The sequence below is a fragment of the Bubalus kerabau genome, chromosome 16 (assembly GCF_029407905.1).
Source record: "Bubalus kerabau isolate K-KA32 ecotype Philippines breed swamp buffalo chromosome 16, PCC_UOA_SB_1v2, whole genome shotgun sequence".
Taxonomy (NCBI): domain Eukaryota; kingdom Metazoa; phylum Chordata; class Mammalia; order Artiodactyla; family Bovidae; genus Bubalus; species Bubalus kerabau.
The window spans coordinates 17210178-17234458 of NC_073639.1; the positions used below are offsets into that span (position 1 = coordinate 17210178).

General features: G+C 39.9%; 2 protein-coding genes across 4 annotated transcripts in view; one reads left to right on the forward strand and one right to left on the reverse strand.

Moving 5' to 3' along the window:
- The window catches only part of OTUD4 (OTU deubiquitinase 4), a 44109-nt gene extending 28883 nt beyond the window's left edge, over window positions 1-15226 (forward strand). For both annotated transcript variants that reach the window (XM_055549784.1, XM_055549785.1), the window contains exons 14-21: window positions 2265-2427; window positions 4370-4493; window positions 4793-4848; window positions 5548-5628; window positions 6496-6634; window positions 7192-7452; window positions 8490-8530; window positions 9882-15226. In XM_055549784.1, coding sequence (XP_055405759.1) covers window positions 2265-2427; window positions 4370-4493; window positions 4793-4848; window positions 5548-5628; window positions 6496-6634; window positions 7192-7452; window positions 8490-8530; window positions 9882-11093 — 2077 coding nt within the window. In that variant the 3' untranslated portion in view covers window positions 11094-15226. The remainder of the gene's footprint in view (window positions 1-2264; window positions 2428-4369; window positions 4494-4792; window positions 4849-5547; window positions 5629-6495; window positions 6635-7191; window positions 7453-8489; window positions 8531-9881) is intronic.
- A 2724-nt stretch (window positions 15227-17950) lies between these two features.
- ABCE1 (ATP binding cassette subfamily E member 1) overlaps window positions 17951-24281 on the reverse strand; it is a 31012-nt gene continuing 24681 nt past the window's right edge. For both annotated transcript variants that reach the window (XM_055549787.1, XM_055549788.1), the window contains exons 14-18: window positions 23405-23515; window positions 23178-23320; window positions 22935-23057; window positions 21358-21469; window positions 17951-19876 (exon numbers count right to left, since the gene is read on the reverse strand). In XM_055549787.1, the coding sequence (XP_055405762.1) occupies window positions 19829-19876; window positions 21358-21469; window positions 22935-23057; window positions 23178-23320; window positions 23405-23515 (537 nt within the window). In that variant the 3' untranslated portion in view covers window positions 17951-19828. The remainder of the gene's footprint in view (window positions 19877-21357; window positions 21470-22934; window positions 23058-23177; window positions 23321-23404; window positions 23516-24281) is intronic.

The following is a 24281-nucleotide window of genomic DNA, read 5'->3' on the forward strand; positions in this document are numbered from 1 at the left end:
GACACGATGAAGTGACTTAGCAGCAGCAGCAGCAGGGACTCTTAAGAGTCGTCTTCTCTTTCTGGAGAGGCAGTGTTAACAGTTTCTTGTGTATCCCAAGGGCAGGGATATTTTAGCATGTGTAAAAAGTATGTATGTATTCATAAGCTAATTGTCCAGAAATTCTAATGAGAACAAATGATTAAAAATCAATCATAAGAAAGAATTACCTCATGTCTCAAGGGTGGTCAGTACATCCACAGCCCTGAGAAATGACCTGATTACAGAGTAATCAGGGCCTTGCATTCTTGGCATATCCAGTGATGCTGGGAAGGAGCGATGGGGGCCCGTGGTGGGTTACCTCCCCCAAAAGATGAAACTGATGCCCTTAATCGCCTAGTTGTGGCTTAAGGCTGACATGTGGACACTGACCAGCCTCCACTAGCATCTGAAGTCTTCTTCACTACAGGCAGAATACCTAAGAGGAGTAAATACAGAGACTACCAAATGGCTGGCTTAAATGCACTTTGGTTTACCACAAACTGGATTTTTATCCAGTGTGTTTTCTAGTGGTTTATCCAGTCTGGTAGGACTTTGAGTGATCCTACAGGTATTGTCCTTTTCTTGTTTATGTCAGGCATACATTACTTGGTGTATAAAAACACTTGATGGCAGCAGGCAGTGGATAGTGCGTAGATCTGAAACGGGGGAATTTTTGACGTTGTGATTGATGGTGTAGGAACCCACTTGTATTTGCGGTGAGTAAGCCTTCACGGGTGTAGGTGTGAGAATGAATTTTGCTAATGTATTAAATTTAGAGACTGCAGATGATTGAATAAAGTAAGATTTTAAAAATTATAGTCAAAATTTAGAATTTTATAGCTAAATACTCGATTAATGTTCATTAGAATTCATCTTGACGTTATTTCTAATATTTAACAGTAATTTGGAATTCTCATTATAGAATAAAAGTCGAGTGACGTTGGACATGAGACCTTGTGACCTCTCACTCTTTTAAAATTTCTTTCTCATTGATATTCTCTCTTCCTTTTGAGAAGAAAACAGAGTCTTAACAGAAACCAGCGGGCTTGGCTTTGTGGGCTTTCAGTACGCGATCGACGTGCGGGCTGGGCGTTCCCCTCCAGCTCAGTCAGCCCTGGGGCGGGTTGGTGCGGGGTGGCGGGGGGGGGCGGGGGGGGGGCGGGGGGGGGCGGGGGGGGCGGGGGGGGGCGGGTTGGTGCGGGGGCGGGGGGGTGGGCGGGGGGGTGGGCGGGGGGGTGGGGCGGCTGGCGCCTTCCGGTGAGGAGGCGCGCACAGCGGTTAGCGCGTGTTGGTTGTGCGGACACTGCTGGCCGTCGCCGAGCCGTCTGCGGAGTCTTTCACCACAGGGGTTTGAGAAGGACCGGTCTAAGATGCTCCTCTGTTTTTTCCCCTAGGACCCTGGGGTTGACATCCGCTCCATTGGAGTTAGGATGTGGTTTTAAGTGGGACTGAGGACATGAAATGGCCTTTCTTTCTTTCAGAGGAAAAGAATCAGATGCTATCAGCTGTATCCTTCCCACTCTTTTTAGGGAGATGGTATCTCTTCACAGATTTTTCTTGTAGGCTTTGGATTTTCATTTCCCACTGTTGTGAAACCGTTAGACATGGAAGAAATAGTACTCATATTGCCTGTAATAGTGAAATGTTAGGGTCATGTTATGGGCTACTTGACTCTATTCATGAACTTTGTCGTCTCCTCCTTTGACCAAAGTTATGTTGAAATGACGGCAGTACAATTAGTTATCTCGCCTCATGCATTTCCCCCCAGCTTTCATCTTCTCTTGATAGTGTCATTAAAAAGCAGGAAGGTGGTCCAGGTGTTTCTTTTAACATTGTCCTTTACTTAGAATAGAAAATGAGAATGCTTTTGAGGTTTAAACTAGTAACTTTCCCTTTCCTTTGAAAGAGAAGTCTTATGAAAATATTGGAATATGGCATAAAGAAAAGATACAATGCTTATATTTATGTTCCATTCAGAAGAAAAATCTGTGATAATGTGTATCATTTGGAAGTGAGTTATATTTTTCTTTTCCTGCGTTGTAAGTTTGTCATCTTGACTCTGAAATCCGAATAATTCAGGTGCTTCCTCTTGCTAAACATTTTTAATCGGGCAGCTAAGAGTTCTGTAATGTCACAGTGTAGCTAAGATAGCAAATATTTGTATTGCTAAAAATGTTATTTTAGATTATTTTAGGTACACAATACATTGTCTTTTTTTCATCCAAGAATGTCTTATTTGACAGAAAACCTGATCGTGAGAGAGCTGAGGATTTTGATGCCACGACTCGAGAACCTAACTATTTCGGCCTCTCTCCAGAAGAGCGCAGAGAGAAGCAAGCTATAGAAGAGTCTCGCTTACTCTATGAGATTCAGAACAGAGATGAACAGGCTTTCCCAGCCCTTTCTGTATGTATATAAAAAGGAATTGGAAAAGTTACCCTTCAGAAGTCTCTCCTTAGTCCAGTTTTTGTACTCAACCATAGTTTCTAATGGTAGATGAATCATTTTTACACTGACGGTTACCTTGGAGATGACGTAGCCTCCCTTCCTTTTCATCTTCATGAGGCAAATGAGGTCTAAAGATATTTCTAGTTGGTGGCAGAGTTGAGACGAGTTGATTGTTTATCTGACTTCAAGTTGAGTATTTTGTTTTGAACTGAAGCTTGTTTGTTTTTGCTAGCCAAAGCCAGTGACTTACCCTAAGCCGTGGAGGTGTACGATTTAGTCAACAGGATACTTCTGTAAATTTGGGACATTCTTTTCAGTGTTCCTTATTAAACATACCCAGGACCTATTAAGAAAAACCTGGTACATACAGATGAGAGCTGTGGTTCAGAGCAGTCAGTGCTAGAGATGGTGGTGGGTGCAACCCTGTGGCTTCGCCCTTGCTTCCTGTGTCAGATGCTGAGCTGTGACTGGTGCTTCTTGATGAGACAAGAGACAAACGTTCTCTGCCTTTAAGTGTCTTAATTCTTTTGAGGGGGTCAGAAGGGGAAACAGTAAATGCTGTGTGAGGAAGGTCATTGGCACACGGGGGCAGGGTAGCTGCTTGAGTGTGGGGGCACCGGGCTCCCTGAGCCTGTGGTCTGACAGTGGTGAGTGGCAGTAAATGACTCGTGACGCAGCTGTGAGCACCTGGGAGGCACATGAGCTGTGGTTGGAACACTTGCTTAACAGTGGAATAAACAAGCAAAATGGAATGTTATAGAAGTTACCTTATAGTATATATATGTATGTGTATATGTGTATGTATATTATCTGTTGGTATGTATATTTCTATCAACATAAAACAGTAAAGTGCCACACATTGTTTTCTGGCCTCTGGAATTCTTAAAGAGGTGGAGAGGCTGAGCTGAGACCAGCTCACCTGGAGTAGGATAGCTCAGGCTGGCACAGGGATTGGAGTTTAGGAATCGTTGGAAGACATGCCCAAATTCACATGTGAATTAGGCATGGTCTCATTCTGTGTTTATCTCTGTGATATGTTATTTTCCATAATATTTAGATAATACAAAACTACCGATCTTTTAAGCTTCTGCTCTCAGCCTTTTGTCTTTTTTTCAGTTGGTGAAGGGTGAGAACTACTATAATGTGGGAATAGATGGTGAAATGTTTTGATTGTTAAAATGAGGTCTTTATACTTACTGTGTTTAAACAGTCTTTTGATCCTGTCTTGGACTTGATAGTGACTCAGGTTTTCTTCTAAAAAACGCCTGCCACTGAAGGGTGAGATCTCTTCTCGTCTGTGTATGGTATTTCCTCAGAGATCCTAGGAGAGCAGAGGCTTTCAGTGGTAACTGAGCTGAAAAGCCAGACTTTCTCCAGTCCCTGTGCTTCACCAGTTAGAAGCTGGAGCTCATGCAGGGCTTGGAGGGGTTTGCTGACAGTCAGTGGCATTTTAGTGAGAAGAGTCCTAGTGACTGTATCTGCCCCGCCCTTGGGGCGCCCCCCTCCAACTTCCTCAAAGGACTGTGGCTCTGCAGTGCTGCTTTTGAAGGTTGGTGTGAAGGGTGCTATTCTTTGTGCAGAGAATGGAAATGTAAGTTGCATAGTAAAGGTTCGGTCCCAGTGGCTTCTTGAAATGTGGGCATATGAAGAAGTCTTAACTACTAGGCCAAGCATCTGACTGCCTCAGCCTTTGGCTTATTAATAAGCCAGTTACTGTAGAGTATTTAATATGAACCCTAGGTTGTATTTTTTTTTTTTGTAGGCTGGGAAGTTTACAGATATAAGGTGGTGAATTTTGAGATTTTTAGTCAGATGTGTGAACAGTAAGATTAATTACAAGACTTCTGTTTGTATACTTGTGAGTAAATCTTTTAACACAAAGTGTTGGGTTTTGTTTAAGAGTTCATCAGTCAGCCAGTCAGCTACTCAGAGTAGCAACCCAGGCGTCCAGAGAAAATCGTCCCATGGAAGCGATCGAAAAGGAAGCAGGCGGAGAATGGACACCGAAGAACGGAAAGATAAAGGCATGTTATTTCATCATTGGAAAGCAGATGCTGGAGATCTGTTTCTGGCCTAAAGTCAGGCATGGGGAAAAGAACTCTTAGTTTTTAATGATTGAGCAATGTACTGTCGCATCTCACTGTTGCAGAGAAGCCTTGACTCAAGCTAGGTAAAGCATGGTGTATAATTGTGAAAACTATTACTTGCTGACTGATCATGGTTAACCTGGCACTTCCAGCTTTCTCTGTCTCCATGTTTTGTTGTTCTGTCTTCACACCTGACTAGTGGCTGATGCTGTCTCTTTTATCTTGATCTGTTGTAGACTCTGTCCATGGACATATTTCCTTGGATAAAAAGCCTGAGCCAGGCACATTGGAGGTAAATGTTTTACATACTGACTGTGTCTTTTTCTTCTTCCTTAGCACTGTGGTAGTGCAGAAAAAGATGGGCATGATTTCAGCATTTTATAACAGGTGGTGTTTAGTCACTAAGTCGTGTCCAGCTCTTTTGCGACCCCATGGACTGTAGCCCATCAGGCTCCTCCGTCCATGGGATTTCCCAGGCAAGAATACTGGAGTGGGTTGCCATTTCCTTCTCTGGGGAATCTTCCAAACCCAGGGGTCTAACCCCCTGGGTTTGACATCAACAAGCAGATTCTCTACTATTGAGCCATCAGGGAAGCTGTAACAAAGTATTATGGAAGTAGAAAAAAAATTGGGAGAAAGTTACAATGCTTGAGGAAAATTGATGCACTCACAAATTATAACCATTTCTTCTAGGGTACATTATGATGACCTTTACTTTCCATTACTCCATAGTATTACAGATTTTTGAGGGAAAAATGCTGTTTTGGAACCATGCCCAAGGTAAAAACTGCCATATAGTTTGATGTAATAAAGACATTCAGGCAAAATTAGCTACCTGTTGAAGACCAGATACAATTGAAAAAAATACTCAGTAGTTAGAGGATTCAGTCAGGTGCAGATAGGTGAGCTATAAAGGTAGCACCGTTATCCCAGAATGTGGGTGTTTGAAATAGATAATGATCCCCCTCCCCTTTTTTTTTTGCTTCCAAAGAATATTAGCAATGATAAGTGTGCAAGAATTTCATCACCATCAAAATCAAAGAAATTAGAGTGCCCACCTCCTACAGAGCAAGTAAGTACATTGTTGCATTTGACATTGAATGCTATTTAAAAATAGAAAATAATAGGAAATGGGAGAATTTATTAATAGATCATAATTTGGAATGCAATTACAGTTTTTCTCTAATTCTGTTCTTGGTTAGTCTGGAATGGTCTCAGTGGAATGTTTTCTGGACATAGAAACCATTCTTCTGAATTGAATTTGAATAAGTTTTTATCTGGTACTTTATGTTGCCTTTGTGATGAGTTGGCTTGAAAATAAGATTTTTGAAGGGAAATTTGTTTTCTTTCAGAACTTAAAGAGACATTTCTGCATGCTTACCAATTATGTCATAGAAGGGAAGGAATGTAATGATTGAAGAGATTAGAAAGGACATGTCTAAAGGGCAGTACTGCCAGCTTACAGATTTAATGGTGAAAGAACCTGAGTTCTAACAGATTGTTTTGGTTCTTGGTCTAATACAGGAGTAGAGAAAGTTCTTATTCTTTGTCTTTCAGTTAACATCCTTCATGTTGGGTAGAAAGCGTATGATTTTATGTTAGCTCTTTGTGTGAGGAGCTGTTCTAGACTCATGAATTGCAGGGTGATTTCAATGACTTTGCATCTTTGCCTTAAAGCATTTGATTCAAGTTGCTTTATAGTTTGTTTCTAACCCCACTGGTGACTTCTGTGACTTTTGGTCGGCAGTCACTGGATCAAATTTGTTAGTATGGAATTTTTAGCTCCTGTGTTTTTCCTTTTATTTCGAAGACCAGAAGAAAGACCATTTATGTAGAAACTGCAGCTGTGTAAGAGGCAGGCAACTCATGATGCATTCGGTGGATGAATTAGTGTTAAGCACAATGAACTCTTGTCTTTTTGCACCCCTTCTTCTTGAAGAAGCCAGCAGAACATGTGTCTCTGTCAAATCCAGCTCCCCTTCTAGTTTCTCCAGAGGTACATCTAACTCCTGCGGTGCCTTCCTTACCAGCCACTGTGCCCGCCTGGCCGAGCGAACCTACAACGTTTGGACCAACAGGTTAGATAACATTTTTGAAAGTTGATGGAACCAACCAGCAAGCAAAAGTCCTCCAAGTCTTGACATTCTTGTGTGTGAGCTTGACCTCAGAGCAGGGTCAGCTGCACAGAGCCTCAGAACTTTCTGTGGTCCTCCGTGCTGCTCTGCTTCCCGTGGTGGAGGGCCGGGTTCACATGGTGCTCATTGAAGACCCGCCCTCACGGTCTCGGGAGCAAGGCCTGTGAGCTGTGGTTGCTGGCGCTGGCAGTACAGTTTTCAGTCCCCTCCAACCCCCTCAGCTCCTTGTGGCCCCACGAGACGCAGGCTGTGTGTTTTACATGTGTCTGTAAGAGCTGTTACTGGCCCAGAGCCGGTTTTTTGTCCTCATTTCCTCCTGCATGGCCAGGAGGGTGCTTGGTTGACATAAGTACTTTAGATTGCTTAAGCGCATGCTGTTTTCCCAGCTGTGTAATGAGACAGCATTCCTTACCTTTTAGCCTAACGTTACCTTTTATTTGCAGAGGAGAATTATCTTTTACCTCTTCATAGCTTTTGATTCCTTTCCTTTTCTTTTGTAGGTGTCCCTGCCCAAATTCCTGTCTTGTCAGTGACACAGACTCTGACTACCGGGCCTGATTCTGCTGTGTCCCAAGCTCATTTGACACCGTCTCCAGTTCCTGTGTCAATACAGGCCGTGAACCAGCCCTTGATGCCTTTGCCTCAGACATTGAGCCTTTACCAGGACCCCCTGTATCCTGGGTTTCCTTGTAACGAAAAGGGAGATCGAGCCATCGCACCACCTTACTCACTGTGTCACACAGGGGAGGACCTGCCTAAAGGTGAGCGCCTCCTCCCAGGTTCAGGTTAATTTTATTTATCAAGTACTGCTGTGAGTTCAGTGAGAATTCTAAGTAGAGGACAGAGGTCAGGTTGCCGAGTAAGCTGGAGGACTTGGCTTGGGGAGGACAGCAGAGGGCCGGCTGTCTGTCCGTCACTCATTCTTGTTTCAGCTTCTCTATGATGGGATATGTTTTTATACGTTTAGTAACTGCAGCATCCCCCATCATGTTTGCAAAAAGCCTGAATCCGTTTTGAATTAAGCCTTAATAGTGTTACTAACTAGACAACTAAACATTACTGAGTTTTTCATATCAGTGGTTTGGTGTTTGGAACTACTCTCTTCATGTCCATGAAACAATGATAAGAAATGAGTATAACACATAATAGCTGTCATTACAGTACTGCATGCAATCATGTATATACATATATGTATATATATTTTACAGGAATTCTTTTTAAATTTGTCCTGTTTTCTAAAGAGATTAGTTTGTGTTTGTGAACTTTCCTAACTGCAAAACTGAGAGTAATGCAGTGACTGCTCTTTGCCTGAATAGTTGTAGATAATTTTATCAGTCAGCAGTTTGATGTTTGACTCTGTGGGTAACTGGCTAATGTTAAATGAATACCCAAGCTAGTGTTATCCTACTAATCTCGTTAATGAGTTTTATGTTGATTTTTACTCTTATCCCCCAACATTTTTATTTCATGATGTTTTAAATCCCACACAGAAGTTGAAAAAAAATGCAGTGAACATGTGGGTTTTCTTTGTACAGATTTGTTTTTAGTCATAAAAATCTCAGTTTAAGCCATTTTGGGACTTGCATGTTAGAGTAGAAAAAGTGTGTTGAACCCGGAATCACCCTACAGTAATGGAGCCTGGTTTTGGTTATAATTTTTAATCCATGTTTTGTATTACAGGTGAGAGAAAACAGTTCAAGTAGGCACCATTGTCCTTAGAACTATGTATCATTTGAGGATAATGAGAAAAAGCTTTTTGTGAATGTATAATTTTAGTGTTGATGTTGCTTATTTTCAGATAAGAACATTCTTCGATTCTTCTTCAATCTTGGTGTAAAGGTATTTACATTTTATCATTTTAAAGTTATTTTAAGTTAATACTGTCTTTTTTTTTTTTAATACTGTTTTAAATTACTAATTCTAACCCGTTGGTCAATAACCTAAGGCTTCCTTAATCTTATTATTTTAAGAACTGGCATTTTCAGTGCCTTACAGTTTGTTTTTGGTGGTGATTGAGGCTCCACCATTTGCCCGCTTTTCCTTTTGATTGACAGTGATTTAACCCTGAGAGTGTGTTTGGGAACCAGCCTAGCGGAAGTGCTTCTTGAGTTAGGTGAGAGGTCTGCACTCCGGGCCCTGGGCGAGTTCTGGAGTGTGTCGGAGCCTGCCTGTTTGAGTTTGTGAAACGGGGCGGTGCTCTTTTTCCCTGCCTCAGTCGTTGAAAGGCTGAGAGGAAGCCAGCCGTGGAAGGCAGGGCTCCCTGGCAGAGCAGAGGTTCCTGCAGGAGGTGGTCAGCCTGGAGATGGCTCGTCTTAGAAAGAGCTGGAGGGCTCTGTTCTTGTCAGTGTTGCGTTATCTCCTGTCCGGATTCGTTTCTGTGGGTTCCGGACGGTTAAAACATCAAGTGCTACCATGGCCTACAGACCAGTTCATAAAAACAGGCTTGATTAATTTCTCCATCTACTACATTCATTGCCTAGTTTATATTTCTCTAGTTAATGTTGGCTGTACAGCTAATTGATTAATTAGCCAGTAATCTGGTAAGTTTTGTTTTGTTGTTTAGGCTGAACCTTTTGCCGGGCAACAATTTGGAGTATTTCATTTCATTATTTAGCCTTACCTGACTAGAGGTCTAAATTTAGTCCTTGCAGTTGGGTTGCTCTGGGGGCTTCTATAACCATGGAGTCCAAATGTTGGGGATCACCTACTTCTGTACCAGCATTTTTAATGATAGAACCTGTCCATTCTAGGTAGCTAGTTGGGTAACGGGGTCACATACTGAGTTAGTGGTAGGGCCAGAACATGAGTGGAGGTCATTCCAAAGATGTTGGAAATTGGAGGCTTGATTGCTGCTGGTGGTTTTTGAGATCTCTGTCACCCCAGATTCCTTCTGTGCAGTTAGGTCTACAGGGTGGAATTATTGATCACAGTAATATGTGGGTAGGCTCATTACTGTCTCCGGTCAAGCCTCTGTATCAGGGCTGTGAGTTGATTTCAGGCTAGGAACAAGGAATGCAGTCTTTTGGCAGTGACTTAATTTGGTGATTCCTCTGCATGCTGGGTGTCAGAGGGGTCTCATCTTTGGTCTTTGCAGATGTAAGAAACTTATCTTGAGCCCACTCAAACTTCTCCCCCTGCAAACCCCCTGCCATGTAGTTTATCTTACTGGGTTTTTTTTTGTCTCTTTCAGGCATATAGTTGTCCTATGTGGGCCCCACACTCTTACCTGTACCCTCTGCACCAGGCCTACCTGGCAGCCTGCAGGATGTACCCAAAGGTCCCTGTCCCTATGTATCCTCAAAACCCCTGGTTCCAAGAAGCTCCTTCTGCTCAGAATGAGAGTGACTGTACGTGTCCAGATGCACACTTCCCCATGGATCCCGAAGGCAGCGTGAACGGCCAGATGCCACAGGCAGAGATGGGGCCACCCGCGTTTTCCTCTCCCCTGGTCATGCCTCCGTCTCAGGTGTCTGACAGTCACGGACAGCTGTCCTACCCGGCGGACCTAGAATCGGAGAACGCCGGGCAGCTCCTTCACGCCGACTATGAGGAGTCGCTGAGCGGCAAGAACATGTTCCCGCAGCCGTCCTTTGGCCCGAACCCATTCTTAGGCCCGGTCCCCATCGCACCGCCTTTCTTTCCTCACGTTTGGTATGGGTACCCTTTGCAGGGATTCATCGAGAATCCAGTCATGAGGCAGAATATCGTTCTGCCCTCCGATGAGAAAGGAGAATTGGATCTGCCCCTGGAAAACCTGGATCTCTCTAAAGAGTGTGCTTCCGTGTCAGCAGCAGAGGAGTTTCCCGAGGCCGGGGGCGAGGACCCCCATGCTCCCCCTGAAGCCGGCGCGAGCAAGTCAGACGGCCGGGCTGAGCGCTCCTCGCAGACGCCGAAGGTGGAGCCGGCCGCGGCTCCCGGCCCTCCTGCAGCCGAGGGCGAGGCGCACGTTCCTGCTCAGCTTCTAAACAGAGAGAGGGAAGCTGGGCCTGCGGGACTTGAGCCCAAAAGGACCATTCCAAGCCTGAAAGAAAAACCAGAAAAAGGGAAAGAGCCCAAGACTGCTGCTGATGTGGTCAGCGGGGCCAACTCGGTGGACAGCAGGGTGCAGAGACCAAAAGAAGAGAGCTCAGAGGATGAAAACGAGGTGTCTCACATTCTGAGGAGCGGTCGCTCCAAGCAGTTCTATAACCAGACTTTCGGGGGTAGGAAGTACAAGAGCGACTGGGGCTATTCGGGCCGCGGTGGGTACCCGCACGCTCGAGGCGAGGAGTCCTGGAAGGGGCAGCCGAGCAGGAGCCGCGACGAGGGTTACCAGTACCACCGGAACGCCCGCGGCCGGCCCTACCGCGGGGACAGGAGGAGGTCGGGGATGGGGGACGGCCATCGGGGGCAGCACACCTGACGCCGCTGCTGCCGTGTTTTAGAGCGGAAGCCCTTGCTTGGGCGGGATGTCTCTGAAGGCTTTAAAACAAACAAAACCATAAAAACCCAAATTGGAACTGTCTCCACCCCTCCCCCTTTACCTTCACTCTCATTCTGGACAGGAGATTTTGGATATGTGTTCACGGGGGCAGGTGAATTCCTGGTGTTGCCATTTTTCTGCATACAAAACCTGTCTATTTATCGGGTGACTGCCCCTATAAAAAGTAGGAAATAAGTTTGTTAAAGTATTTTTTATAAACAGCTTAATATGAACCATTATAGATTTAGTGTTTGGTTTTTGTTTTTCCTTATATAAGTTTAATTTCAGATGTTGGAAATGTGTGCTTTGTAGTGTTTACTAAAGTGACAAAATACACCATTTGACACACTATAGAGTCCAAACATAACATCGCACCAAATAGAAACGTATATTTTATTATGCAATGCCTTAGTCATAAACTGGGCTCAAACAGGTCTTAGCCTAAAACACTGTTGTCTTTTGAAACGCTTCCAACCCAAAGGCCTTTCATCTCAATATCTGTCAAACTTGAATGATGTCTTCTCTTTAATATTACACATAAGGCAGCCTATTAACCTGTGTCTTAGAAATGTTGTATATAGTTCTTTTAATATTCATAGGGTATATTTTTGAATTTTGGTGAGTATTGGTTGAACTTGAGATTGCATACAAGAATAGATGTTTAAGAAATCATAGGAAATCTAATGAAATGGCTGTTCCCACCAAGAATTCTTAGCACTGGTGTAAATATCATGGTGCCTACTCGAAAGAAATGTAGATGCTATGCATTTTGAAAATAATCTGCATCTGTTAAAACTGCAGAAGTTTTTTAATGCCACTTTAACACTAATGCACTGACAGATTTAAATATTTTGTGAGAAGAAATGTTAAATTTTTAGCCTGACAGGTTTCTAGAGAGTTACTGTGTTTCGTTTTCCTTTTTTGCACCATCAGTTTATGTGTACCACTTGACACTTGCATGTTCGATTTGTCTCGGCTGGAACTATTGTACAAAAAAGGATGATTGTGACTTTGAGTTCTTTTTCTGGAGGATGCTGCTAGACTATGGATTTGCTTTGCATCGTGTAGCTTGTTGCCCTTTTGGTAATGTGTCTCTGATCCTGCTTCCTTCCGGTCTCTGCAGTATTCATTTAGAAGTTCCCTCTGCATGTTGCACTCTGTTCCCATTTCGAGGAGATTCCATTCTCTGAATTAACATAGTATTCATTCACCTGTGTTACTGTGGAAGAAAATTGCTGTAGCTTGTATTTCTTATTTGTACACATCAATGTGAAATTCTACGCTTTTTTATGTTCTCCTTTGATCAGGAAGTTTGAGTGCTATGCAAATAATGTAGTAATTTCTCTTTGCATGCCATGTGTAGTACACCTAGCCAAAAGTAGATTTTTTTTTTTTAAGCAAATTACTTTAAAAGCAAATACAATTCACTTGAATTTGACAAACTGAAGCAGATGAGTTTTCTGGGTTCTCGGCTAACCTACGGGAATGTTTGGATGCCAGCTCGGCTCAGTGAATCTCCGCTGTACTGTAATAATGGTTATTTACCTCTTTGTTTTAATTACCTGATGTCTGTGTAACTGCTGATTTGAGTAGTGATGAGTGTGTAGATGTTTTGTAACATAGGATTTTAGAGAGCACTTTGAAAGATAACTTTATTATGATGGTGCTAGGTAGAAATTTATAGACTGGGATTGTTGTGTGGAAAAGAAAAAGATTGTTGAGAGAACCTGTTGAAAGGAATTTCTGTTGTCACCTAAGTCAGATAACTGGGGAAGGTACTGCTTAAGAATTTTTTTTCTTAGTCACCATCAACAGTTGTTATAGAATGAGGAGATGAGAGGGTCCTCCACTTTCAGCTCATGCTTTTAAGATTAGCTTACCTGATCATTTTAATGAAAATTAAATTAGCTATAGTGACAAGATTGAAAAGTTCAGCAGTGTATGTTTGATCTCAGGAGTCCAAAAAAAAAAAAAATTCTTTTCCTGTGTCCTTTGTTTTCTTGACTGGGATTTGATCTCTGTTTCTTCCGGAAATGTTTTAAAATTGGATAGGAAAGAATACTGTTTTATCTCTTCACTGTCCCTCTGTCTTACCTCAGTTGAGTAACAGAATACTCTATAGTTCCTGAAGGAAATGCCGAGTTGCTTCCTGTTTCCCATACTTACCTCCAGGACGTGGTGGAAACTGCTGAAGGAGAACTCGAGCAGTCAGTGATCTCTGGAATAAGAAGAAAGAACTCTGACTTTTGATTATTAGGTTTTAAAATTATCAGTCTTTGCAGGAAGGTCTGTTTTGTTTTTCCTTTAGGTTTTCAGTATATCAGTCCAGGGCTTTTGCCTTATGCTGAGGTCAAACTAGGGCCAAGAAAGTTTTGTCCTCCATTTTAACTGAGTTATATCGTATGTTGACATGAGATAAAAGTTTCAGAGAAAAGCAAAAGCTTAGAAGTGAGAATCATTTGTATTTTGAGTTGGAAATTATGAAACTTACTCTCTTAACGATCATATACATTTTGAAGAACAAACGTTCAGCATGACCAAAGCTCACTTCTTCTCATTTTTGTTGGCTTTTGCTAAACTTGATTCCAGCCCCTTTCCTTTTAGTATTGTGTATATGTCATTTCCTCTCATATAGATTCAGTTCTTGTTCCACATACCCACTGGCAGCAGGATGCTAGCATCTGGGTAGTCCTCATCCTGTTGTTCCCTGTTAACCTGTGTGTGCGTTTTCACGGCTGACCTAAGCTCAGACCCTGCTGGGGCCTGGCCGGAGTAGGTTTTCCCTACTGATATGTCATCATATTTGATGCCAACTCTATATTCTTGCAGTGTGTTTCCTTTGTGACTCAAGGTTGAATAATGCCTGTGAACTGCAAACTTGCTTATAATTGACTTGGTGCAATAAAGTTCCTTTCTAACCGTTTCTGGTTTAGAAAACTTTCAGCCATCCTAGAACTAGCAATATTTATTTATGCCTCATTTATTTTACCTTAGTCTTTCACTTGTGGGTACTAAGCAAGGTCCATTTTAGTGTAGCTGAAAAGAATGCATATTTGGCTACACTATTTCTGTTTACTGTATTTTGCTTCCTATTTAACGTCTAAATGCTATTGTGTTGTTTCAAATCTTAATAATGGCTCAGTTCCAGTATGTCAGTTTCAAAGAACTAAGGTTTTGCTGTTAGTGTAAGCCACTTACTCTCCCACTAACTGGGAATTCCCACTAATTTAGGTTTTTTTCTCCCCTGAAATACAAATTTTAGAAAATCCTACAAGAGGGGTGGGTGCATGTCTTAATGCTGGGAAACAGCAACTTTGGGGTTGAATTTACTTGAATGGATAAAAAATTGCATTGTTACAGAGCTAGAAAAAAATTTATGTATGAAAAATGATAATAGCCTTACACTGAGTACAAATAATACTTAAAGCATGTGAAGATGTGATTATTTGTGATGTTACTTGTAAAAAAAAAAGTATATATACATCTTTTGAAGTGTTGAAAGGAAAATAGTACTTTATATTCTTTATCATATCACTTTTTGTAAGTGTTGAATATATTCCTGTTTATTTTTCTATGTTCTGTTTTGTAGCCTTAAGAAGTGTTTCAAACATATCTGAATGTATAAAATAAGAGTAAATGCCCTACATGGTGTGATGCTGCATTATATATAAAACCGTGTGCATATATTAAATTTTGTCTCTCGATTCTGCTTGTGATTCTTTGGCTCTAGGGTTTTAACCAGTAATATATAATATAGCATATAAATCTTAGGAGGAATTTAAGTCAAATTCTGAAGTTGAGTTTCCATGGCTTTTATCCAGTCAGGAAATAGTATGTGCATTTAAACACCACGTGGGATTTATAATCTGTGGGGGTAAGTACTGTTCTTTTCCTTACATTACATATATAATAAAGCTGGGATCATGTGACTAGTAAGTGGTAGAATTTAGATTTGAACCTAGCCCCAAGTGGTTTGAGAGCTAGTCCTGTTCTCTTTCTCAGGAGTCATTAAATGAAATGGGAATGTATAGAATATTTGCAAATTTATAGATTAAATGAATTTTTAAGTTAAAGCATTGTTTCGAAGTTTTATTTGAAAATGTAGCCAGTATACTTAAATACTTTTAAGCCCAAGTTTCTACCTTTCTCCTGACTGAATTAAGTGCAGCTCTAGGGAATGATACAAGAATGTGAATAAACTGCAAAAGAGGAAGTACAGTTTCCCTTCACAGACCCTAATTTATAAGCTCTTCCAAAAGTGAATCGTGCACTTCTCAGAATCATCCAGCTACAGATGTTGGTATGAATGTCCGTTTATTTAGATTGATCCTTTGGGTTCATTAGAGAAACTGGAGCTTAAAAATCAACTTTTATTGTTTTTTAAAAAAATCAACTTTTAAAATACATGTCATTACTATGATCACATTTTATTTTTCACATTTAGAAAAAGTCTTAGGGATGTCAAGTATAGTAAACTGTGGGAAGAGGCCTCGTATCTCTTCGAATGTTATATAAATACTGAACTAGGAAATTATTAACTGATTTCAGTAACAAAAATCTTTGTAGTAAGCTAGTTTTTTTAAAAATGAAAACTTTGGATTAAGTGTCTTCAGCTAGACTAAGAAAGTAATGCTGTTTTTAGTACCTACCTAGGATATGCCTCTTACTAGTAGTGTAACTTAGCCCTTTATATTTTTATATGTTCAGAAATCGGGGGCCAAAAATGAGACTAGAAACCAGAGGTACAGATATGAAATTACACCAGGCTGTGCTCCACGAGGGGATAGATGTACATGGCTGCCAGTCTCATTAGGGAGGCGGACTCAGGCATGTGCAGTTGGGAGCTGAACTATATTAGCATTCACATCAGGAGCACCCCTGGAGAAGGAAATGGCAACTCACTCCAGTATTCCTGCCTGGAGAATCCCATGGACAGAAGAGCCTGGCAGGTTACTACAATCCACGGGGTCGCAGGAGCCAGACACGACTAAGCGACTACACCACCGCCACCAGGAGCACCTCAGTCCAAGGGACAACAGTGGTGACTAAACATTTCCTACAGACAAGCTTCTCCTTGCCTGGTTTCCAGATTCTTAAGGAAAAAGCAAAAATCCACTGATGGTAGTCGTACTTGTTGAGTTAGGTTTGATGTCCAGGAATCTGCAAGCTAAGATGAAAAGTGGTCCTGAGCTGGTCATCCAGTCCCCTGGCACAAGTAAATGGGAAGCCTTTGAAGAGACCTCAGAGCCAAGGTTCTTACCTCAAGAGAAATCTGTGAGTTTATCAGCTTAAACAGGGATTTGTTTTCCTAAGAAATCTGGAAGGAATGTGGCTGCTGGTGTTGGGAGGTGTCTGATGGCAGGGCTAGCGTCCTTGACTTTCTCAGCATTTCCCTTTTTGTCACCTTGTGGGCACAACACCGCCTCAAAAAAGTGTACCAGATACATATCTCTTTTTATTAGGAAAGCAAAAGGGCTTCCAGAAACTCCCAAGACGCTTCCTTCAGCTTATTGGCTAGAACTGCTCAACATGCCATGCTGAGCTGCAAGCAACTAGGATATTATGAAGAGGACTGTCATGATGGCCTTAGCCCAATTATGATCCACCAGCTGCAGCTGAGCACACGGCTTATCCTACCAGTTAGGCAAGAAGGAGGTACTGGTGAGTAATAATAAAATGAAAATTAAAGAATTATAAGCTGCTGAACCGGTTATTTGACAATTCTGTTTCTCTAGCTGGTTTTGTTTTCTCATTCCTACTCAGACCATGTAAAAACTTCACATTAAATCTTGGAGGCACTGAAAGTTCACCATACTCTTGCCTGCATCCTTTCCTCTCACCAAGCTCTTGGGTGCCCACGCTGATATATCTGACCTGACCTGTCTTCTGGTTCACATGGATTATTATACCATCTTTATAGGTTCTTTTTCCCTGGCAGCTGCCTCTTTTGTAGCCCTTTCTGACTCTCCAACCCAGAACTCTCTCTTCAGAACCATGTGGTACTCGTAACTCACCAGACACTGGGGTTCAGGGCTTTACATACATGTACATGAAATACTAATGGAGGGAGTGTGCATAACCAAATAAGTAGTTACCTAGTCCTCCTATAGAAACAGAACCTCTGATGAGTAGATTGATTCCTTCAACACAGTAGTAGGCAAAACTACATGTCAGACACCAAACTACACATTGAATTGGTAAGCAAGAGAAGGTACTGGACTTCAAGATGCTATGGTGTAAAATTAGGTTAACTTAAGTTGCACATACACTACTTTTTTAGACTAATACATGCTACGTTAACTATAAACAGTTGATATGTACAAAATGTAAAATTCAAAAGGCAATAGGTGTGTGTGTTTCCTTTGTTTTCTGTTCCTAACCATCAAGTTATCCTTCTGAAAAGCATTGTTTCTGAGTATCCTTTTATGTATTTTAGTACTTTGCACATTTTCATAAATAGTGGTGTCTTATAATAAACTTACGTTGCACTATGCTTTTTTGCTTAGAAATTTTTTCTAATCAGGATATAATGATATAATCGAGCAGTCTCATTCTTTTTAAGAGAGTTAACATCTGCACTGAGGTATTTGAGTTGGTAACAGATTTTATAAAACACTTTTGTGTTAATATTTTAAGTCCTTTTCTATTGTTGTACAAAATTTTAAGTAACATCGAATTCCTTTTTAAAATTTTCATTTACATGAAAAATACAATTGATACATATTCTATATCAGCAATAAGTAGAAAGAACTCGGTTCTTATATCAAAAATATTTTAAGGACATAGTACAGAATAAGTAATTAAAAATAGCTTTTGTCTTATTTTATTCAATATATTTGAAATAATCATTCACAAGTTTAACCTATCCTTAAAAATAGGCACTACTTATTTCAATATAATCCCATTTATGTACAAAGCAAACCCTTTACATAGTCACACTTAATTAAAAAGCATGAAAGGATATATATTATTAAACACTGGTAACCTCTGGGAGGGTAAAATGAAGGGAAATCATAATTCTTTATTCCATTTATTTCTGTATATTTGAAATTTTCACAACAAACATTATACTCACATAAATTAATTTTTTAAAAGGCCTAATGGGTCTTAGTTAAACCACTTTTCACCAACTGTTTGCATATTAATTAAAGCTTCTGTAGTTTCAGGGAGCTCTAAAAGTTTTTCTATGTCCTAAACTCCTTTTCCGGGAGAAGGCAATGGCACCCCACTCCAGTACTCTTGCCTGGAAAATCCCATGGACAGAGGAGCCTGGTGGGCTGCAGTCCATGGGGTCGCTAATAGTCAGACACAACTGAGCGACTTCACTTTAACGTTTCACTTTAATGCATTGGAGAAGGAAATGGCAACCCACTCCAGTGTTCTTGCCTGGAGAATCCCAGGGACAGGGGAGCCTGCTGGGCTGCCGTTTATGGGATCGCACAGAGTCGGACACGACTGAAGCAACTTAGCAGCAGCAGCAGCAGCAAACTCCTTTTCCCACTTGTCGTATGAGTTAGTCCCAGTTCAGGGCATTAGGCAGAAGTATACTTGAAAGTGGTTTCACACTACAGTTTCCCACTGTTCAAGAAATCTGGATCAGTTTTTAGAACTCCTGCTACACACTATCTAAAAACTTAAAAAAAAGTCAAACATATTTAGATAATATCCTCTATATTCAAAACCTAGAAATAAATATATTTGGTACCAAGGGATACTCTGTATTGCTATCTGGGCATTCCTTGGCAGTATTGTTGCCTTTAGGAAAGTGGCTCACAGGCCTTGGCTGCCCATCAGAAATCTGTGGAAGTTTAAAAACATAGATGCTTAGGGACCAACTCTAAAGATTTTGAACCTGTACTGTACTTTTAAGGGAAACATTCTTTAAAATACTTTTTCCTAAATCTTGATCAGTGATTACAGAAAGGTATATTTAAAGAATGACATTACCTTGAGAGTAACTACAGAATATAGAATCTTATGGAATGCTACATCTAATTCAGAATCAACTTAGGTTTTTTTTGGGGGGTGGGGAAGAGGAACGTGTGTTGAAATGATTTGTTTTTGCTCAAGATATTTATAAGCACCAAAAACACTGTAAACAATGCTAAAGTTGGTAATAGTTTGTTTCCAGCAGTGGTGTTCCGCAGTAATCTTCCTTTGAAAGTCTAAACATACTGACAATTTAATGCAAAGACTGAAAACAAATATAGTCCTGATGTTTGTTTATCAAATTTAATCAGTGAAGTAATCAATTGGATTTTAAAATAAGGGCAGTTTCATTATAATTGCATACTTGGCAAACCATGTAGTGCAGAAACCTTTTTCAAGATTTTTAAACGGGGCAACACTGCTCAGCATTTGGTACATGAATATATAATAAACCTACTGAAAATCTTCCTATACATTATGGAAACCTGGAGGTAATTTGTATAGCTTGAAATGTCTTCATTTTAGAATGTTATGCACAAAAAGGGTTCTATCATCAAGATCAGAAAAGTGGCATTTTCTGTATTCAGACAATTTACAACACAACTGGCTTTTGATGTTACAGTAAGTAAATTATACTTCAAGCTCTAGAGCATGTGGTGTATAACACCTGATTTAAATTTTATATGACAAAAATCCCAATAAATGTTTCTCTTAATAAATGGCTTATCAATATTCTCCGATTCACTTTAATCATCCAAGAAAAAGTAGTTTCCACTCTTCTTTTGTTCTACATCCTAAAAAACAAAGAGAAGCAAACATAAATCAACAAACACAGATGCAACAGAAATCAACACCGTTCTCCGGTAGGCCAGGGCTGGATTACCCACAGGAGTACCAGTGCTTACAACAGCGTCCCACAGTCTCCTCTGTACTCACTGGCTGCTTCTGGAGATTCCTCCTCCCACTGCTCAAAGGCAAGGTTACTATTCTGCTGCCCACCTCCACTACCTACCAAAGACACCTTCCTTGGTACACCTCACACAAAATTTCTTTACGTAACAAAATTTTGCTATATAAAATTGTTTCCAAAAAAACTATTAAAATTCCATTTTCTTCCTTTTAACTTTAAGCTCCTGATAAAAATGTAACCATGTCAGTTTGGGAACTGCCTAGTATACAAAATGTATATAAAAATAGTTTTTCCCAGTACCATTTGCAGATTGGCCAGTAATGATCTATCTACCTATCTGCCTAGCACCTCCCTTATTAAAACTCAGGTGTGATTGTCTAGGATGAATTGATACAGAGACTATCCTGAATAAGTGTCCTTGGGGACTGAACTGAGTCTCTACCCAAGAAAATTACAACACAAAGGGTAAGGCTTCAGAAGAGATTCTTATGAAAGTGCTCTAAAATTTAGTTCCTTTCTCTGCTTAATTCACTTTTCAAAACCGAGGAACTATTCAGTTTTAATTTAAAACTTGCATTTCATTGTCCTGGCTAGAGAGTAAACATAAAATATTATAGTGAAGGCTAAAGGCATCCAGAGTCTGTGTTAGGTGCTTAAGAATAAGTGATATGCACTGTGTCTCTTGCTTTCCAAGGGCTCATGTTTTAGTAGCCAAGCTAGGGGAGTAGAATATGAAAGGGCGATAGTGAGAGGGCCATGAAACGGAAGCTGTGCTTTAAGGAGGCATTCATTGCAGGCATACTAGAAACACAGAAACGCTTTTTTAGCATTTTTTTGGGGGGCGTGAAGAAATGACTGCTTTCTAAAAACCATATTTAACATCAAGTATAGGGTGCACAATTACTTTATATACCACAAAGGAGAAAAAACTGACGATTAAAAGTGCAGATTTAACCAAATTTTTTGTTTCATTATTTAGAACTTAATGTTCACTGAAGAAGTCTGTTTAAGACTCTTAAAACATATATTTTAATCATGTTGTTCTTATGCAAGCACAAAAAATGCGTAAAAAAACTAAAAACTTATCTATTTCAAGTGTAGTTTCCCTGAAAACACTTTAAATGGCAGGTACCCTCAACACAAGTAGTACAATGGGTGTGACTCAGATAATGCAGCAGTGGCCGCTCTACCCCAAGTGCGGCCTTCCAGACTCACGTGTGCCATCAGAGATTAAAACGTGAAAAACAAGAATCTCACAACTAAGGAAATGACAGAATTTTAATGACACAGTCTTCAATTCAAAACATACTCGCCAACTATCCACACTGAGAAAGTACCCGTGACGTGAGATAGCTTTTTACATACCTTGATTGAATTGAGCTTGTTTATTCTTGGCCTGTAGTTGTTTGGGTCTCTTCTGAATGTAATTTCAAGCTGAGACAAAAATTTATTCATGCCGGCCAAAAGGGTTTGAGGACTAGGGTGAAAAATAGAGTCTATCAATTACAATTGATTTTTACCCTCCCCCCAATTTAATTACTTTTTAAGAAGAATATTAAGAATAACTGTTTCCTCTAATTCCTCAATCGTAAGTCATCTCGATAATAGTATAATCACAATATAAATCTATATTAAAAAATGTCTTTGCTTGACTAGTTTGGCTGTATTTTTGTGCAAAACAAACACAGTTTAAAATGTTTCTGATATGGAAAAAAACATTTAGCCAGAAGTATTACTCTAGAAAAATTAGGTGATTGCAGAATTTCAGATCTAAGACTTTTAGGAGAGAAGAAAATTTAACAGAGAAGGTACAATTATGTTAGAAATTTGGCACTGAAAAGACAATGTACAACATAATGGTTTTTAGTAATAATTCCTTTTAAAATTTCCATACTATTTCTATACTAATCATTTTTTCTCACCTAAACTACTACTAAAATCATTCTAAATCATATCATACTTGTAGAACATTTAAGTATTTTTTAAATACAAAGGGTGGATCATTATTTGAAGGCTTCCCTGGTGGCTCAAACAGTAAAGAATCCACGGGCTGTGGGGAAGACCTGGGTTGGGAAGATCCTTGGAGAAAGAATAGCTACCCACTCCAGTATTCTGTCTGGAGAATCCCATGGACAAAGGAGACCGGCAAGCTATAGTCCATGGGATCGCAGAGTTGGACACAGCTGAACAACTAACACTTTCACTTTTTTTCACATAGTCTAAATTTCCCTAACAAAGTACATTATTTTCAATAATTGACAATTTTTAAATAAAAAAAAGAATTTTAAGAAGTTTACTTAAGTACTTTTATTTTTTGGATGCATTATTCAAACAGCAAATCCACCATGAAATATTGCGTTGGAATCACATGAACTTACTGTTTTTATAGGTTAAATGGTTAAATATCCATAATTTCATATAGTTCAACCCAGTAAGATTTAAGCACTAAAAGCATAATAAATTTATCATTAAAAAAAGAACTTTCTCATAAACTGTGAAAGTTAGGCTTCTTTATATTTCAAGTGCTCTCTATCAAGCCAATAAGGAGAAATGAAATAAAAAAGAGGAGAAGTAAAATCATTCATTTTAAACTCGGCTGTACATTTATACCAGATATTTGGGGGATAGTAAGCTTTACCACTAACTTTGTAAATGGGGAAAGTCACGCACCCAAATAAAGCAGCAGACAAAACGTAACCAGAAAGAGAAGGCGAGGGGCCCAAAGCTCTGCACCCTCATCCCCGTGAGCCAGTGCTGTGCCACAGTCTAGAACCCACTGTTGTAACCAATGCCGTCCAGTGTGGCACACGGATAATCTTGGGGGTTAATCACTCCAAGAGTTTTCCTTATTAAAAATTAAAATAGTATGAGTAATGTTTATATTCTGATTGGAAAAGTGTTGGAACTTATAATCAGGTTGAATGGTTTAGAAAATAGTTTACCTGTTTGCAACTGTGTTCTTGGATGGAACACCGTCAAAAACAATGACTCGATCTGCTAGGTAGGTGGCCATGATGAAGTCATGTTCCACAACAAAGGCTGTCTTCTTAGCATGGAGTATGAAACTAAAACACATGATTTTGAGATCTTAGTTTTATATCATCAAATATTCAAATGCTATATTAAGCACATTTGTCTTCTAGTACACATGATCACATGTAATACTCTTATGAGTGGGATATTACCGTTTGACAACGCGAGCAGCCATCAATCTTTGCTCAGAATCCAAATATGCGGATGGTTCATCAATTAAATAGACATCAGCAGGTTTGCCCAAACAAAGAGCTAATGCTACTCGCTGCAGTTCACCACCAGATAATGTCTGCACCTATTTGTAGAAGAAGTTCAATAAACCATGTAGAGATACCCACCATTTAAAATGATAAAACAACAAAAATTATTTTAAGAGTACCTCTTGATCGATGATGTTTTCAATTTGCAGAGGCTTCATTACATCAGTCACAAACTGTGGATGAGTGTAAGCATCTCTGATCTTTTCATGTAGTAGCTGGCGAACACTTCCCTGTTTTTAAGGGAAAAGTATTCAAATTTTATTTCAGTACAAAACTACTCTGATTATGCACCTTGACAAAGTTAAGCCACACAGCAAAAGTGTAACAATTTGTTGCCAACAGATATCCATAGTATTTTGATGCTTATCTATCAGCTAGGGCATGTTTTGAGACTTAAAAAATTAAAAACCCATCATGTCCAAGTAAAAAAAATAAAGCAATAATCTTAAAATCTGAAAGAAATAAATGACTGCTTCAAGGGAGAAATCATTTCAGACTAGGAATACTTCTAAAGGTCAATATGTGTATTAAGTAATCTTAGGCAATCTGGGAGGTAACAAAATGTGCAACAGGATGACAGGGATGAATATGTCTTGAGAACTTAAAAAGCTAAGTTTATAGAAAACATCAATGATGAAATTTTTAATGTAAGTCAAGTCATCATAAATATTTTCAATATGAGTACTGAGCTACTGAAGTTAATAAATAAGTTCATTACAACACCTGCAGAAATCAAAGGAAGTTAATTTCACAATGTTTTAAGTCTCATCCATGTTGTAATATATATCCGTGTCTTCTTTTTATGGCTGAATAACAGTGGCTCTACTGTTTTTCGTTCGTAACAGCAATCTCTAAGGTTCAAATTTCTCTATATCCTCAGTAATACTTGCTCTTGTCTGACTGAAGTCATTTTAGTGGGTGTGATGTGGTCTCTCACAGTGGCTTTAATTTGCATTTCCCTTATGACTACCAATGCTGAGCATCTTTTCCTGTGCT